Source organism: Tyto alba, unplaced genomic scaffold, assembly GCF_018691265.1.
Source record: "Tyto alba isolate M040663 unplaced genomic scaffold, T.alba_DEE_v4.0 Super-Scaffold_1000006, whole genome shotgun sequence".
Lineage (NCBI taxonomy): Eukaryota > Metazoa > Chordata > Aves > Strigiformes > Tytonidae > Tyto > Tyto alba.
Window position 1 is genome coordinate 23,543,407 of NW_024881272.1, and position 12,652 is coordinate 23,556,058.

A 12,652-nucleotide genomic window follows, 5' to 3' on the forward strand; every position below is an offset into this window, starting at 1 on the left:
GATTCTTGGATCACAAGGTCATGAAGACTTCAAAGCAACTCTGATGGTATTCATACTCTCAAAGCTCTTGAATGCTTCCACTGAGTGTCATAGTTGAAGAATTGCTCTTCCACCTTGCTCTTCAGAAAACGTATGAACAAAGTGTCAAATTAGAAAAAATAACTACTCTGAATGTTAGCATACAGATATCTTTGCCATGTAAGGAAACTCCAGAAATTCAGGGAGCACTGTCATCTTTCATCTAGTAAAGAACTTGATCTTACGACAATTACCATTCTCTTTTAATCACCATCAATTGAGTTATGGAACCATGCCCTAAACCCTAGTCTGGCTTTCAGGCAATTAACTGCAAGTACAGTACCAGAGAGGGCTTTGCAGGTGACTTCAGTCACTCTCTGGAAAAGTGTAGGGCCTTCTAACAAAGAAGTAGCGGGAGCCAGCTCACCAGATCATCCTGCTGCATTTATGCTTTCAGAGTTACCAGCAAGCGATTTCATTTTAGTCTTGATCCTGTAAGTAGAAGCAGCGCTTATTTGGAAACAAAAGGAATACCCAACATACACAGAACAAACTTGCAAAAACAGGTGGTGCCCGTCCCAGTGAGATGGCAGTGACAGCCATATCCTGCTTCACTGGTAATAGCCAGCAGTCAGTACCCAGCAGAAGGCATTCAACTCCTGGCAAGAAACAACTCTGAGTCCATATATCAGATGGGCATTGACCTGGGACAAGGTGTGTAAGAACAGCCCCAAAGAATGGGCGTTGGGCAGTATTATCCAAAAGGATCCGGAAACCCATGCAGGGATGGATGCTCTTTCAGAAGGGACTGACTAGACAAAAGTTGAAGCAATATCATGGACAACCAGTTGACAGCTGAAGTTTTATGTCCTGGAAGAACCTTTACTGCACACCTGGGTCTTGCTATGTGAGGTGCTTACAGCAGCGATGGGATCCACACAGACTCCCTGTTGCCAGTCTTTTCTGTAGTACTTTCACTTCTGAAAAGTTTCCCCTAAAACTGTGTTAGAAAGTAGCCAAAAGCACTGTGGGAGCTCTCTGGGATTCAATGTTGCACTGCCCTGATGCCCACTTGCAGTCAGCAAGATACTTGGTTTCTGTTTGATGTTGCTTTGCAGCATTTTTTTTGGTGGGTTGGGTTCCTACAAGGAAGTGGTGTGCTGGTAAGTCTGGGGTGAGTTTGTCTCAGCAGAGTGAAATCCCTTCTCCAGCAGAGCCTCTCCTCCACGCTGGGAAATACTGATGCAAATACTCCCGCAGGGTTTTCCTGTGTATCATCCTATGTTTTGCCTTGCTTTGGGCGCCTGTGTGCTTCCAGTGCACAGAGGATGTCAGAGTCAGGATTCATTTCTGACTGAACTGAATGTATGGAATGTCACTCAGTGTCTGTTATCATAAAGGGAAAATCAACTCCCTTATGAGCATTTCAAACCTTTCAAACACAAGGAATCCGGTTTGAAGTTTGAGCTTGGGGTGCCCTTTGCATGAAGCAGCCTGGTGATTGCAGGGCACAAAGTGGCCTCAGTAACCATTTGAGTGATGACACTTCCATCACTTGATGGACTCTTACGTTGGCACTCTGTGGCATATGTGCTGTGATTTGATCCCTTTGAGGGGGCACCCTGAAAGGACAACAGCCGGAGATGCATTGTCATATGATGTGAAAGTCAAATGGAAACTGTTGTTCCTTCTGGATGAGAAAATTTGGGGTCCAACAGAAAAGCCTCGTGCAGTCCCCGTAATGGTGTCCTGTGAGTGAAAAGTGAATGTCTTAACTTTGCAAAGGTGAGAGAGACCCAGAACAAACACTGCGCTAAATACAGCAAGCCTCTGTGCTGCTCCCACAAGGGTTGGCTTACATTCAGAGGCCAGGAGGATTGGGATTTAACACAGGAAAAAATGATCTGGTCACACTTACATTTTAGGGAATCTGCTTCAAGTATGCAGTTGCTCCTAGAGCTCTTGTGTAGACAGTTGCGTATTAGAGAAAGGGTTTAGCCTCTACAGGGAGTAGATTTAAAGATTTTCTGGAAATCTTTTCAGTTCTAGGGCAGAACAACAAACCCTATTTCAGCCAGATGAGAGAGAAGGAAGTCCTGTTTTCTGCCCCTTGGGCTTGTGCTCAAAGTCATTGCACCGTTCCCGTGGGAAGTGACACACTGTGGTGATGCTTTTCTTAACCCTGAGAATTGTGGAAGAGGATGGGGGAGGGTGGGATGGGACAGGAGTGGGGAGGCCCTAGACCAAACAGAACAAAAATTTCACTTGGCAAACTTTCCAAACAGTCAAAGAGAAATAACCCTGTTTTCCATGGCTGTGCTATTCCATGCGAGTATCTCTGGGTAAAACTGTTCTGTCAAGGGTAGCGGTAGTTACTAAGATAGATAAATAAGCAGCAGATTATTGCAGGAGAGAGATTACCCACAACTTCAGTCACTGCAAGATATTTCCTGATGTTTCAGTCATCTGTGGATAGAAAGCGTCAGAAAATACAACCAGACATAAAGTTAAAATGGGGTAATGTCATCTTGGCAGCAGAAAATGCCAAAATGAGTAGTTTAAATTGCTGCTCCTGCTTAGAGAAAGGGCTCTGCCTAAAGGAAGGGTAGTTAGGAAAGAAAAAGTATAAGTATAAATATTGTAATTACCTTTTAAGAGGCAAGTTAAACATGGTTAAAATATGCCTTCTTTGTATTTACAGAAATTCTTTTCTGTCTTTCTTTCCCATTGGGTGATCATTGTTGTGGATAATGGAATGAGCTGTAAATCTGAGATACACGACACTCTTGTATGCATACTGGTATTTATTAATCAATACACTGAACATGATTTGACACACTGTGTCCTGTTTAACCCTGTTTTTCTGTCTGTTTAAACTCCTCAGTTTTCTTTGGTAAGTGCTTGGTATTCAGATCCTACAAATCTGCATAAAACCAACACATACCATGAACTGCCTACAGATTCGATCTGCATGAATCTCTCCCTTATACTAACAGCCTTCATATGTGCAAAATAAGACCAAGGGGACAAAAGTGGGGATTAGAAGGGTTCCCTGCCAATTTGCCCAGCTGGAGCATCTCCCCTTCAATCATGCTTTGTTATTGATTGTACGCTGAACTCAAGACACTGACCAGTGGATCCTCCACTTGCTAAGCACATTGACCTCATAAAACAAACCTTTATAGATTGTTGCAACAGGATAACTTAACCTCACTCCCAGAGAAGCCCTCCTTATAAGATACTCTTCGTTATAGCATGTAAAATTATCTCCAGTGCCTTATAAAGAGGGTAGGGATTCCGTTCTCCAGCTAACATTCAAATTAGGCAGGAACAACAGAGGTCTGGCTAGCATGCCATTGTTACATTATGAGAAACTACTTCGTTTCGAAATATTTCTGTATGTAAAGTTAATTCTGCGTGACACCAGTTTCTTTGCCGGAGGGAACCTGATGCAAGGGTTATGTGAATATGGAGAATGGCTCAAAACCAATTTGTTACACTCTCCCCTTAGTTTAATTTCTTTAAGCAAGCAGATTTTGTCCCACTGGTCATTCTAACCTCAAAGCAAAATTGCACCTAGCGCCCGCAACCATGCGCTTTCCACCCCTCCTGCCCAGCACACTCACGGTCACGCAGCCCCCAGGACACCCCCTCCTTGTTCTGTATGAGGAATGAAGGAGCACTGCGCCATCTTCCCAACGTGTCCTCCATCTCAACTGCTTGAACACGGTGTGGGTGAATGCAAGCGGTGAGGCCAGCCGGCAATGCCACCTCGGCAGCTTAGTTCGGCCCCGTTCATGGGGGTGGTGGCTTTAATGGCAAGATGCAGGGCTGGATGCTGCACTCCGGGAAGCAGTGAGCTTTACTAACCTCCTGAGAGTGCCACTCTGATTTTTATTGCACATCAGTTTCTTTTTGTTTATTCCTGTCGCGCTAATACAAATCCTAGCTTTAAAAAAACTTTCTGCTCTTTAGTTATAATTTTCTTCCTTTCCTCTTTGTACTAATGCTTCTCTCTAATCTTATTTGCATTCAAATTACCTCACCAGGTGGTACACCGATCAGAGGTAAGAATGCTGAAATGTGCCTCCAGTTGTCACATCACTCCATCTCCTGTCTGCCTTGTCCCTTCTCCTCTGGTGTTTCTCATCTCCAGCTTTTACTCTCAGCCCTAACTCTGCCAGTGCTCTCGCTCATCTGCACTCTCCCACTATTGTGTTTATTTTGGTTGGTTTTTAGCGTGATTTCTTGTAGACTCATCCATTGCGATTTTGCACTGTTGAAAGGGGGTTATTCAACGGAAAGTTTGCAAACTGGAAAATGGTCCCTGGCCTCTGCCACGGCAGGGTTGACATCTCCGGCAGCTCCTGCAAGTCTCTGAACTTCCCGCACAGTTGTGGCCTCTGAGGTTTTGTGTCTAGGGGGTTTTAGATGAATTACGTTGGTATAAGTGTAAGGAGGTAACATTTTCACAAGAGAACAGTCAAATTCTTCACTGCTGCTGGGCATGAAACTCTAATCAGAAGGTGATAAATTCTTGAAAGTTTGAGCAAATCTGGCTCTGGGATAAGGAGCACCTTTGTTTGCCTTCCTCATGTTCGCCTTTCAAGTGTGCCTCTAATGTGGCAGCAAAGTGGAGAACCAGTGCCCCAGACCCCCTGTTCTGAGCCAGACATGCCAATGTTGCTTTGCAGCACAAAGATTTGTTTCAAACAGATAAATCAGAAGCGCATCTGACTGCTTGCAGCCTTCATTAATTAAACCCACCCCTGGTTTGACAGCCCAGTGTGCACAGTCTCTGGCTAGTTTTCACAGCCTGTATGCACCAGTAATGACTCTCCAATTGGAGTGTTGTCTTTCCTAGCCTAAACACTCAAAGCTGTCTCTTTAGATTAACTTCAGCATGTTAATCAGAGTTACATGCTAAGGCCCTTCTGAATTCTCTTGTGAATTTTGGTTACCCCTGTTGACTGACCCCTGGATTTCTCGACAGAATGACTACCACCTACAAATCAACATGATCTCGTTCGTTCAGTTTCCCTCTTCTCCCCTTTCCTCCCCCTTTTCCCTGAATCACTGCTGGAAGTTAATAATCTGACTCTTTGGAACTGGTTCTGTTGCTGGGGGTTAATGTCTTCAGCTCCTGTTAAGTGATTTTAGAGTAAATGTGAATTGCCGTTTGATGCGTATTTGCATTAAGTTGGCTCTGTAGCGAATCTGGGTCAGGGAGAAAGACTGCAAACCTTATTTTGGTATGAATGGGCTTATATATCTGTCATTCCTCCCTTTGGAACAGTGGAGATTGACAGCTGTGATGTTACAAGCTCCTTAAACTATTTCTTCATCTCCTATTTCTACTGCAAATCCTAAAATGAAATGACAGATTGAATGCTAACTAGCCGAGCGCTCTGAGCTCCCAGCAATGCACGCCGAGTGTGCAGCCATCCCGGGGCCTCCCCGCGCGCCCGCCCTGTCTGATGACATTAGTGACTCAGCACCAGAACCACGTGGATGCTCCATACGTCCTGCTTGGGAACCGAACACATCTCTGTGGAAAGAACCATCCATCTCATAAAACATAAGTTGCCCGCACCCCCACCCCACTTCCCACCCCCGTTTGAGTCCTGATGAGGTATTTTAAGAATGTTCTTGACATTATTTAAAATATATGTGTCCTGTTTGAATGTCAAAGATGACATTTCTGTGAGAGCAAACAGAAGCCACGTGCTGCTCTCTGGCTTCTCCCAGAGGATTTCTGTCAGCCTAATGCCTTTTATTTTAAACGGAGGTCACTGAATTTCTAAAGATAATGACAGATTAGATGAAAGTGCTTTTATGATGGTGAGGTTGTGTCCATGTAGAAGTGACTGTTCTGCCATGTTCTATACCCAGCTGCACTCTTGTTCCTCATTAAGGTAAGTTTGATGCTTTGGAATCCATTAATTTGGTCTGAAAGGAAGGGTGAACTAATGACTCTTAACGAACCCTTTTGGTAATAATGTTGGGGGAAGGGGTTGTTTTGGTTTGATTTAATTGCTGCTGTGACTGTGTCACTAGGAGTTGTGTGTCTGGAGTACTTGAGAGGTTTGAGCGTTACTCAAGGCCTTTGTGCCCAACCAGCAGAAAACTCACTCACAGCGAGCGGCATGGGGTTAGTGAGGAGACAACCTGAGAAATTTTACCATGCACCCCCCCGAACAGATTTTTCTCTCTGAACACCTCATTTGACCTTAACCCCACATATTTGGTCCTGTCTGTCCAAGACATCTCTGGCTTCCCTGAAATGGGATGAGCTCCCATCTATAACTCAGAATCTCTGTTTGTAGCTTCACTCTTTACCACTCCAGGACTGCCTCAGATAGTGATTTAATCTTGAAATCCCTATTTGTTCATCAGAAAGACATGGAGCTGGCAGACACCCATCAGATTAGGCAATAGCTATCTTCTTAACCTGACCCACAGATAGCATCATCAGATCCATGTTTAAGCAAGTTCTGCCTCATTCTTATTTTCAAAGTAGAATATAAGATGTTAATTTCCAGCATTTCTCTGGAATTGAACTCAACCTTTTGTGAAACCTGGCTGCGTTTTCCTGCCCCAGGCGGTAAGAGAGAGCACAGTTGTGTTTCTGGTGGGTGCTGGACTGAACAGGCATTAAATAGGTTGCACATGAGCAGGTGAAGAAATATCATCATCTCAGGCATTATCCCTCTCCAGTCAGATTTATTTGTTACTTTTCTGTCACCACAGGAAATATCTGAGGTTCCTATACATAAGAGTATTTCTTCCCTGCAGATGTCAGCGTAGCAGAGATCTGTCTGAATTAACTTTAGATCAGCTCACATGGGTGTCAGAAGCTGTCTGTCTGGGAAGCCAGGTAAACACCCGCACCGACTTCTGTATAGCTGCAGCTAAACCTTTTCCAGTCCTGAACAAACTGGTTTAAATATAGATCCAGTATTTCAACTATCCTGCGAGCTGGAGCATAAAGCTATCCAAAGAGATTAGAGAAAGCTAAAAGAATTTTGCTGTCTCTTTTTGAGGATGTGTTTGTACATTTGATTGCACTTTGTATGTGATAGGATCTTTTTCCTGTTTCTTGATCTTTTCCAGTCACAAAATAAAAGTGAAAGGAAAACAGTTTAAAAATTAGAAGATACACTTGCAGGAGCAGACGGTGTCAGGGGGAGGTTGGGTGGGGTAGTGTCTGGAAATGTTTGTAATGTCATGTTCCTTACTGTCGGGATTCAGATTGACTCATGTCCCTTTAGCAGCACAGAGGTGTTCCTGTGCATTTGACAGTGCTGTAGTTTCGCTTCTGCTGCAGAGTTCCCCTAGATTTCCTGTACCTGCTGGTGAGAGATCAGAGCATCCTGAAAAGCCGCTGTCCAAGAGGAGACCTCGTGCTGCCGAGCACACTGGCTCTCCTTTACTCCCTCTCTGCCCAAGTCTGTCTCGGTGGCAGCAGTCAGGTGCTATCAGCAGCTGCCTCTGGTGCACAGGCTAGTGATTTCTCAGCAGCACTGCCATCCCAGACAGGCCCCTTGCATGCCAATCAACGGCCTCTCGGGCATAATGAACACTAACAATAAAAATATATTTGTAGTTATCTTGTTTTGCAGTGTTGATGGCTGGTGGAGGCTAGGGGAAATCCTCTATAACAGCTGAGAGATGCTGCTGTTACAAATCATAAAAAAAAAAAAAAAAAAGTGAATATGGGAAATGTTTCTTTTCATTATTAATGACTCTCGTGTGGTTTTGGTGTCTTTCAGTTTTTCACATCTCCCACAGCAAGTGTTGGTTATCTTGGGCAGCAGCCAGGGTGTCAAAGTCCAACTCCCTCATTGTCAGGGCTTCACAGTGTCTCTTTCTCCATCATATTCACATTTATGCGTCCTTGTATGGTCTGGGCTTACCTCTGGCCCTGCTCCACTGCTCCCTGGATTTTACTGGGAGGATTCTCCTTCTCTGGGAGGGAATTTTTAGCAGAAGGGGGATCGGGACCCACACCTGAGCACTGGCTGAAGGGGTGGCTAAGAATACTGCTTCAGGAAAAGTCAGGCGATGTTTCTGTGGAGGAAGCTGGTGAGAGGCAGTGGGAAAAAGAAGGGAGGGGTTTGGGATAGCCACGTGCTCTAGTGTGAAGGGTGGGTAAAATTTACCTCTTCCTTGGGAGGAAGGACCCTGGTCAGGTAGCTGGGTTCATTAATATCTGCATTGCAAGTCCTTTCCTTAGATGAGTGCTGTGACTGAAGCCTGGTTCCTCTGACTCTTGGATACTTATGTCTAATTTTATAACCAGGGCAAAAGATCAGTCCCCCCACTCTGAGCCAGAGGAGCTGAGAATGTGAATACCCTGTTAGAGAAATGGAGCTGCTCCCACTGCTGGGGATGGAGCTCTGACCTGAAGAGATACAGAAGAGTGTCACCCCAAGAGCTGCTGTGTTACCTCCATGCAGTGCTCTCTGGGAGAAGAGAGCACAAGCACCCAATGAGCTACAGAGCAGGATTTCAGAGACACCAATTTATATGGCACCTCAGAGCTTTCTACATTTGGTTTATCACCTAGAGAAGAGAGTGACAAGCCCTCCATGGCACAGCAGTACCCAGCGCTGCCAAGAAGCAGCCCTTATCAGGATCTCCCTTCCCCATGCTTTCTCTGTGCAGTGCACTTTTTAAATGCTGCTTTTAACCACTGTCACTGCAACTAATGATTCTGCCTGATCACAAGTATATTTAAATAGATAAGTATCTTGGAGAGCTGCTAACGGGGCTGCTGTCTGTGCCCAAGTTTAAAGAGCAGAAGAAAAAGCTAGGAGAGGAGGGAAGGGGCTGACAAGGAAATACCAGCACAAAGTAAAGAACTTCTAATGGATGCCTGTCTTAGTCAGCAGGGCTAACTCCTGCCCTCAGCCCCAGAAAGCTCTGCCTTGTCACCATTCTACCTGGCACTGGAGAGCAGCCAAAGGGTTTTCTCAGGATAAGATGAGATGTGTTATCAGGAACAGATCTGAGCTGCAAGCGATATCAACATGACATCGCAGCATGGTGAGGAATGGCTGCCCCTCTTGTCCCGAAGCCCTGCTGTGGTTCAGGGTGCTTAGGGGAGGCAGTGGAGGTCGAGTGGTGCTTCGCAGAGAGGTTTTGCTCTGATGTGCGCCCACTACTGCAGAGCCCCACAAGCTCCCAAACAAGCTGTTCACTGCTCCTCTCTCTACACATGTGCACATCCTGATGGTAGATGGTCCTCCTGAATCCATTGAAGCTGTGCTACCTGATTGCCCATCAGGACTCAGACATGCAAACAAGAACAAGACACCTGACACAGGAGCACTGGAAGAGTCTATATGAGAAGTGTGCAGTAACATCCTGTGTGAACAAGACCTTACTCGGCAACTTGTGCAAAATAAATCTCAAAGCAATGAATAAAAGTAAGTCAGCCTTCCTAGCCCTAGTTTGCAGAGGCGCGGGAGATTATAAAATGAGATGTTGACAGGGACAGGAATAGCAATTAGATCCTTTGCACTTGTCAAAGCAAAGAATTCACTGCACTTTTGAGGGTCTTTGGATGCAGATTCCATGAACTTCAGGGAAAGGAGCTGTTCTTCCTTTCCTGTAGCTCTTTGTGTTCTGTCCAGTCTAGACTTGAACACTGCAAGAGATGAAGCTGTTGCCTTTCCCTGGGATGACTGAACTAGGGCCTGGAGCATTTTACACTTAGGGAGTTTTTCCCAAGGTTCAGGTGCATTTTTGTGTCCAGCTTTCTAATCCCAGCAATGTCTGAGCTTCTTAACTTTGTTCATGAATCTCTGTACCCTGAGATACGCTACACTTTCCTGTATCCGTCACTTAGTTGTAGGCCGTCCTTCAAGAAAACCCCTGTAGTCCTACTGACTGCCATTAGTTTACCATGATCCTTCCACTTTCTTCTAGCTGTCAGCTGTACTGCGGGATCTGTGTGTTTGTCTAATGATGATTTATTGCAGTAATTATTTTCTTTCTGGTTCAGTTGAGAGGTTTGCATTAACTTACTTCTGCTTTCTGGGTTCTCTCTTGCTCCTGATGCACCATAGTTTGAGTAGTTGTGCCAATCCAGACAAATCCAGAATCCCTTGCCCAATGTCCCTGAGCAGTTTTTGGGCAGTTGCTGACACATGTTACATATTTACAGTATGATTCTAGAAATTGGTCCGCATTGGCTGTAGAACTGACAGACAGTAACAGCACATCATCTGAAACTCCCTTCTGTCTTCATTTTTTTCATTCTCATATGTTTTCCTCTTCTCTCTCCAGCACTAATGGTGAGGTACCTAGAGATAAAAAATAGTTTGACTAACCGACATTTAAGAGGCATGGTGATTGCAAGTATAAAAGGTATAAATACAAGTGATATGTATTAAATGGCTAAAAGGAGCATATAAAAAAGTATGTGTTCATGGCAGAATTATCTAGGGATCTTACCTTTTCCTAGGCAGACACCGCTGCCTGTTACCTGAAGCTGTCTCTGCTTTCAGCCCAGCCAGCTGATGAGGGCTACAGGCTAAATCAGAGACCGGGTCTTTCTCAGGGTGATGACATCCACTCTGTGTGTTTGTTTTAGTTTGGGTATGTTTTGCAGTAAACAGCTTTTCCTGGCCAAGCCTGATGCAAGCACTCAGAATGAATTCTGCAACACGTGTGTGCCCACAGAGTAATGAGCAGAAATTAAGAAGGGAATAATATAGAGTGAGTTCCAGGAAAATCTTCCTGATGGCATAACCAGGCTGTGGCATCAATTCCTTGAGGAAATGGTGAAAGACCTATCACTTGGTACATTTAAAATGAGATTGGACAGAACACAAGTACATTTACAACAGGGAGCAATCCTGCCCTGGCCCTCAGGGATGCACAAGATAACCTAATAGGTCTTTTCCACTTTTAGATTCTCTGATTCTCTGTGTCTTGTCAATGCTGGGAAGCTTTGTCCTGCTCCACTGCCTGTCATGCTGCTGCCTTCTTGGAGATGATTTTCCCAGGCAGTATGTAGAAATTCAACATTCTTCCTGAATTAAGCATCTGTGCTCTGTAGGTTTTGGCCTGTGGGTGTCCAGAGAGCACCGTGGCTAGGGGAAGCTGGCAGGTCCTTTTGTTAGTAGATGGAAAGACTTCCGCAAACAAGCTTTCACTGTCTAGCTGAAGCCTCATTTCCAGCACTAATGCAACAATAGGGAGGGCTCTGTACATCATTTTTATTATATGGCAGAACCCAGGGAAGTTCATTTTTCCCCATGACATATAGGCTTATGCTACAGTCTCAATTTATCATTCTAAATAATGTAGGTGGCAGTGGTTGATTCACATTAGTTTTTCTTCTGTTCTGATGATATGAAAAACTGAGTTTGACCTGCAGCTTGAACTAGCAAGAAGGGAGAACGCAATTTCACTAGCTATTCTCAGTGCCGCTCTCAGTGGTCGTTTTGAACCGTGGCAGGCAGAAATGAGTTCAAATCCTTACAAGCAAAGGGGTTAATGTTTTCTTTTAGTTTAGTATATGGTTTGTGAGCAGAGTTCCCTTCTTGCAGGCAATCCTAACCATCAGAATCTGAGCACTTGGAGGCACTTTAAAAATTATTCCCACATTGCCTGGGGGAAGCAGGCTGAGCACCAGCTGCTTCAGTGTGGCCGACGGCCCTTCGCTCCTGCAGTGCCAGCTTGCTGTCATATGCATCCTGCTTCTTTCTCTCTTTCTTCGCATCTCCATCTTTTAGTCTGCATATGGGGTCCAGTTGCGGGAGTTTAGATGTGACCAGTTTTACAGTCATCTGTGCTAGGCAAGAAGTTGGATGAAAGACCTGTCTCCCAGGCAGAGCGGTGCTGGACACCAGTGGAATAGGCTGAGCCAGTGAGAGAAAACCACCAGCGCTCACTTCCACATCATGGGTACTCTACAGGTTCTCCATGTAAATTGGTACTCTGTGTGCTCTGATATTTATTGCAGTCGTTTAGATGTGCCCCTCATGCATCTGGCACTTTGGGGATGTGATCAGATTGTGTCCCTAGGAACCTGCAGGCTGGGCTAAGCAACTGTTCCGGACCCAAAGCTGGAGGAGCGGGCACTGCTGGGACAAAGGGAGAGTGGTTTCACGTGAGCGCCGTGCGGCAAAATGGGTGTATCGCATTGGTGTATATCCTTGAAGTCTCAGACTGAGTTTCTAATCTTTTTGTATCACATATAATAAAATCTGAAAGAACAAGATCGCTGACATGGAGAAAGCTGACGAAAGGCAGTGTTTTCTCAAAAGGGAATGTCTGCTGGAAGGAGGGGTGGTGAGGTGGGAGAGATGGGACTCTGCCAGTTTCTGCAGGAAGGTCACAATTTGTTGAGCGTTTGCTACATTTTGTGTGTATCAGATAAGAAACAGCTACAGTTAGTGTGCTTTGTGCTTGGCTGTTTTGATTAAAGGCTTATTAAAGGTCCTTTTATTAGACAGGAGACCCATACGAAGCTGTAATTAATATGTGTGTATGTGTATGTGTTTTTTCTTTATTGAAGCAATGAATATAAGTGGTTGGGGCAGTTGGAAACACATCAGTAACTGGTTCCCTGTACATTAAAAAAAATAACAATAATCAATTCCACAAGCTTCTAACAGCA

At 44.8% G+C, this 12,652-nt stretch overlaps 1 protein-coding gene across 19 annotated transcripts in view; it reads left to right on the top strand.

The window, feature by feature from the left end:
* PTPRF (protein tyrosine phosphatase receptor type F) overlaps positions 1 to 12,652 on the top strand; it is a 389,043-nt gene that overhangs the window by 283,014 nt on the left and 93,377 nt on the right. For 10 of the 19 annotated variants that reach the window (XM_033000823.2, XM_033000824.2, XM_042803813.1 and 7 more), the window contains one exon: positions 4,068 to 4,085. The exons of the other annotated variants lie outside the window; for them this stretch is intronic. In XM_033000823.2, coding sequence (XP_032856714.1) covers positions 4,068 to 4,085 — 18 coding nt within the window. The remainder of the gene's footprint in view (positions 1 to 4,067; positions 4,086 to 12,652) is intronic. 19 annotated transcript variants of the gene reach the window in all.